Source organism: Mus pahari, chromosome 1 (assembly GCF_900095145.1).
Source record: "Mus pahari chromosome 1, PAHARI_EIJ_v1.1, whole genome shotgun sequence".
Lineage (NCBI taxonomy): Eukaryota > Metazoa > Chordata > Mammalia > Rodentia > Muridae > Mus > Mus pahari.
In genome coordinates this window covers 67,819,261-67,824,347 of record NC_034590.1, presented here as the reverse complement: position 1 = coordinate 67,824,347, position 5,087 = coordinate 67,819,261, and the positions used below count along the sequence as shown (strand labels likewise).

The following is a 5,087-nucleotide window of genomic DNA, read 5'->3' as shown; positions in this document are numbered from 1 at the left end:
TTCTGGGCTAATATCCATTTATCAGTGAGTGCATTATCATGTGTGTTCTTTTGTGATTGGGTTACCTTAGGATGATATCCTCCAGATCCATCCATTTGTCTAAGAATTTCATAAATTCATTGTTTTTAATAGCTGAGTAGTACTGTGTAAATGTACATTTTCTTTATTCATTCCTCTTTTGAGGGACATCTGGATTCTTTCCAGCTTCTGTCTATTATAAATAAGGTTGCTATGAACATAGTGGAGCATGTATCTTATTACATGTTGGAGCATCTTCTGGGTATATACCCAGGAGTGGTAAACTGGGTCCTTAGGTAGAACTATTTCCAATTTTCTGAGGAATTGCCTGACTTATTTCCAGAGTAGTTGTACCAGCTTGCAATCCCACCAGTAATGGAGGAGTGTTCCTCTTTCTCCACATCCTCCCAACATCTGCTGTCACCTGAGTTTTTGATCTTAGCCATTCTGACTGGTGTGAGGTGGAATCTCAGGGTTGTTTTGACTTGCATTTTCCTGATGATTAAGGATGTTGAACATTTTTTAGGTGCTTCTCATTCATTCAGTATTCCTCATTTAAGAATTCTTTGTTTAAGCCGGGCATGGTGGCGCACTCCTTTAATCCCAGCACGCGGGAGGCAGAGGCAGGCAGATTTCTGAGTTCAAGGGCAGCCTGGTCTACCAAGTGAGTTCCAGGACAGCCAGGGCTATACAGAGAAACCCTGTCTCAAAAAACAAAAAAACAAACAAACAAATGCTCCTTTCACAGTGCTGATGCCTTCATGTGTATAGTCATGTCCAAACTCATCAGACCATATGCATTCAGTATGCAGTTCTTTATGCCAGTTACTCCTCAACAATGCTATTAAAACACATACAAGGAAAGAGAAGGGGGAGGGAAGAAGACACATACGCATGCCTGTGACACTTAATTTTTTATGGAATAGAGTGTTTAGAACAAATGAGATCTTTCAGGAAACTGCTCCAGGCTTAAACTTATTCAAATTCTGCATGAGAAAGAACACATGGGAAGCCTTACCTTAAAGTAGGAATGAATAGCAGCTGTGGCTTCACTTCGGACCCTCAATATAGAACCCAGAGCATTAGTCCTGCACCTCAGGTGAGGGTACTGTCTCAGGTACTCCAGAGGGTGTCGCTCCTTATACTTTATAGGGAATGCCTGCCAAAAATATGGGGAAGATTTAGAAGAAAACAAAAACAGTAGTGCTTTGGGAAGATGCTTTCCATCTTTATTATTAAAAAAAGTTAATTACATGTATTTGTATGTGTGTATGTGCACATTTCTGCACGCACGCGTGTGTGTGAGCACACACACACACACACACACGAACACCACCACCACCAAATGTGGGAAGATCAGAGGACAACTTGGAGTTGGTTCTCTTTCAGCCATGTAGGTCATCAAGCTTGGAGATGAGCATCTTTATCCTTGGAGTGCTCTCTCTAGCACCTATTTTTTTCTTTTTTCTAATTTTTTTAAATTTATTTATTTTTTTATTTACATTTCAAATGCTATCCCAAAAGTTCCCTATACCCCACCCCCGCCCCTGCTCCCCTACCCACCCACTCCCACTACTTGACCCTGGCCTTCCCCTGTGCTGGGTCATATAAAGTTGACAAGACCAAGGGGCCTCTCTTCCCAATGATAGCTGATTAGGCCATCTTCTGCTACATATGCAGCTAGAGACTCGAGCTCAGGGGGTACTGGTTAGTTCATATTGTTGTTCCACCTACAGGGTTTCAGCCCCCTATAACTCCTTGGGTACTTTCTCTAGCTCCTCCATTGGGGGCCCTGTGTTCCATCCAATAGTTGGCTGTGAGCATCCACTTCTGTGTTTGCCAGGCACTGGCATAGCCTCACAAGAGGCCGCTATATCAGGGTCCCTTCAGCAGAATCTTGCTAGTATCCAAACCCAGATACTAATGCACCTATTTCTTAATAGAATGGATTGTAACCCAATTACTTCTATCAGGTAAACACAGCAGTTGGGTGGAGTTAGGGAGATGCTGGGTTATAGTCAGCTTTACTACTTAGCAGTTAAATTACTCAATGTCCCTGAGGCCTGCCTGTTACTTACCAAGTTTCTACCCATTAACTGTCAGTTTCTAACAACTAAAGGGGTTTGCATGTAATTTTTCAAAACAATTCACTTTGACATGTGAGCTCAAAACACTACAGGCATAAAAGGCTTTCTTCCACTATACATACACACAGTTATCATTTCTCCCAATGTCTTGAAAGCCCACAAGCATAACTGATTAAGGTTGCTTTATTGTTTGTCAACTTATTATTATTATCTAACAGCAAGAGGGAGAGGCAACAGCTTTCTTTCATTTAGCACAGTACTGAAGATTGGGAAAAAAATTAAAGGAAATTATCACTCTAACCTGAAACATATACAACCCGTCCATACTTAGGTTACAAAACTAACAAGACAAACATCTTTTCAAACAAAACCTGAAGTTTCAATTAAAGATAACAGCAAAGTTAAAAAGAACAGCACATTGTTTCTAGTCTCCTCTGTACTTCAGATCTTGGGTAAATATTTTTTTTTATGCTGTATAGAAACAGGTATCACACTTAAGAGGTAAACTATAGTCCCATCAGTAGAGATTCAGAATTCTCTCATGTCTGAACATGTTAATTCTCAGCTAGGGTAGGGGTAGCATTTACCCATGGCAGGGTCTGGGGTTTGACTCTGAGCACCACGAGGGCAGGGGCAGGCAGGGGGTACCACATATGTACATGGTGAGGTCCTGATTTGGGATTAGGAACAATAAAAGTTTAAAATAAATTATAACAATAAGCAAAAAGCATAAAAGCAACAGAAGCCAACGGACAGTAATTATGCCCATTAGATATTTAAAATCAGTTCTAGCAAAACCAAGAAGCCAATGTCTAGCAGACAGACTTCAGAAGGGACAGGTACCCCAGAGATGCACAGACTAATGAACACTGGACTCCCAGAAGCTGAAGCAATCACTATAACGTTACTTTACGTTAGGCTCTGTGGTCTGTTTCAATTATCAGGGAAGTCACAAATGAAACTCCCTCTAAGTGCCATCCTCAAAACAGACTTAAATAGACCGCTCATGTTTTAAATTAAACCTACACAGCCCCGTAAGATTACCAGCAAACATACCTTGGCTTCACAGTTTCCAATAACCTCAATCTTTTCTGCCTTCAGTTCCACAGTTTGCCTCTTGGACTGACTTATGACCAGCTGCCCTTGGACTTGCACAGAACTCCCAAAAGTCAATTCCCTATAGTAACAAAAAAACTTAAGATCAGAAAAGACACTATTGATAGCCTTCATTTCAATTAAAATCTTGCTAAAGTATACAATGTCAAAAGTACCCTTAGTTTAATAATCTGCAGACACTCTTCAGGACTAGGACTGTAAAAATGAATTCCTTGAATTTTAAAAAAGGAACAAGGAGAGTTAACAATTTGCTCAAGTATTTAGAATTAACAAATTATGTAACTGCCATGAGTTTTGGAGAGAGTGGGAGGAGAAAGACCTAGAATTCACTCTGTAGACTGGCATGGAACTCAAAGAGATCCATATACATTTGCCTCCCCAGTGCTGGGATTAAAGGCATGTCACCACCACTTGAAACATGTAGATTTTTGTTGTTTCTTAAGAGGAGGTCCCAGAGTCGGGCGTGGTGGCCCACAGCTTTAATTCCAGCACTTGAGAGGCAGAGGCAGGCGGATTTCTGAGTTTGAGGCTAGCCTGGTCTACAGAGTGAGTTCCAGGACAGCCAGGGCTACACAGAGAAACCCTGTCTCGAAAAAAAAAAAAAAAAAAAAAAAAAAAAAGAGGAGGAGGTCCCAGTAGTGAGATGTTTGGTTTCTTTAAAAAACATAGGAGTGCACTTTTGTTTTATTTCCAGATATGGGGATGTGGGGCTGCTTCAGACTGTCCGTAGCAGCTATAAGTTGCCTCCTGCTTTAGCAGGGCTAAACAAAGCCATGCAATTGTTACCCTCACAGATATTATCAGAGGAACGCAAACCTCTTTTTAAAGGTGGTCACAGTGGGACAGTGTGCTGGTTAGAATAAGAAGGGCCCTCAGAAGCTCATACATTTAAATGTGTGGTCCTCAGTTGGTAGAACTGTTTGAATATTAGGAGGTATGGCTTTGTGTCACTGATGGTGGGCTTTGAGGGCACAAACGCCCAGGCTATTCCCAGTTAGCACACGCATTCTCTCCCTCACACTTGTGGAATGAGGTGAAGCTCTCAATGACTGCTCCAGCAGTGTGCACGCCTGCTGCCACGCTCCCCAACATGATGGTCACAGACTCTTAAAACTGTTGCACCCCGCCAAAAGTTCATTCTTCTATACGTTGCTTTGGTTAAGGTATCACAACAATAGTAACATAATTAAGACAGATTTTGTCTTTCTGCCCAATTGAGACCCATCATTCTTTGTAATATGTAATATGTATTATGTAATATGTTATTCCTATGTATTACATAATACATAATATGTATTATGTAATATGTTATTCCTATGTATTATGTAATATGTTAGTCTTTGGAATAGCAAAGTGCTCTTATTCTAGCAGAATTGTGTTCTGCTCCCTAAAGGTTATACTATAAGACAAAATGTTATTAGTTCTGACATCTGATAATGAGACCATAAAAGTTCCAGTTATTCTGAACTGATGAGATATTCCAGAGGTCCTGAGTTCAATTCCCAGCAACCACATGGTGGCTCATAGCCATCTGTAATGGGATCCAATGCCCTTTTCTGGTGTGTCTGAAGACAGCTACAGTGTACTCATAACCAAAATAAATAAATAAATAAATCTTTTTTTAAAAGTTCCAATTATTCAATAATAATTGGTTATTTTTCCAACACTTTGTCAGAAGCTGTACTGGCTAGTTTTGTGTCAACTTGACACAGCTGGAGTTATCACAGAGAAAGGAGCTTCAATTGGGGAAATGCCTCCAAGAGATCCAGTTGTAAGGCATTTTCTCAATTAGTGATCAAGGGGGAGAGGCCCCTTGTGGGTGGTGCCATCTCTGGGCTAGTAGTCTTGGTTATATAAGAGAGCAGG

At 40.8% G+C, this 5,087-nt stretch overlaps 1 protein-coding gene across 1 annotated transcript in view; it reads right to left on the bottom strand.

The window, feature by feature from the left end:
- Positions 1 to 5,087, bottom strand: part of Nars2 (asparaginyl-tRNA synthetase 2, mitochondrial) — a 103,256-nt gene that overhangs the window by 93,134 nt on the left and 5,035 nt on the right. Inside the window, exons 2-3 of the mRNA XM_021195118.2 lie at positions 3,162 to 3,299; positions 1,037 to 1,177 (exon numbers count right to left, since the gene is read on the bottom strand). Of these exons, the coding sequence (XP_021050777.1) occupies positions 1,037 to 1,177; positions 3,162 to 3,299 (279 nt within the window). The remainder of the gene's footprint in view (positions 1 to 1,036; positions 1,178 to 3,161; positions 3,300 to 5,087) is intronic.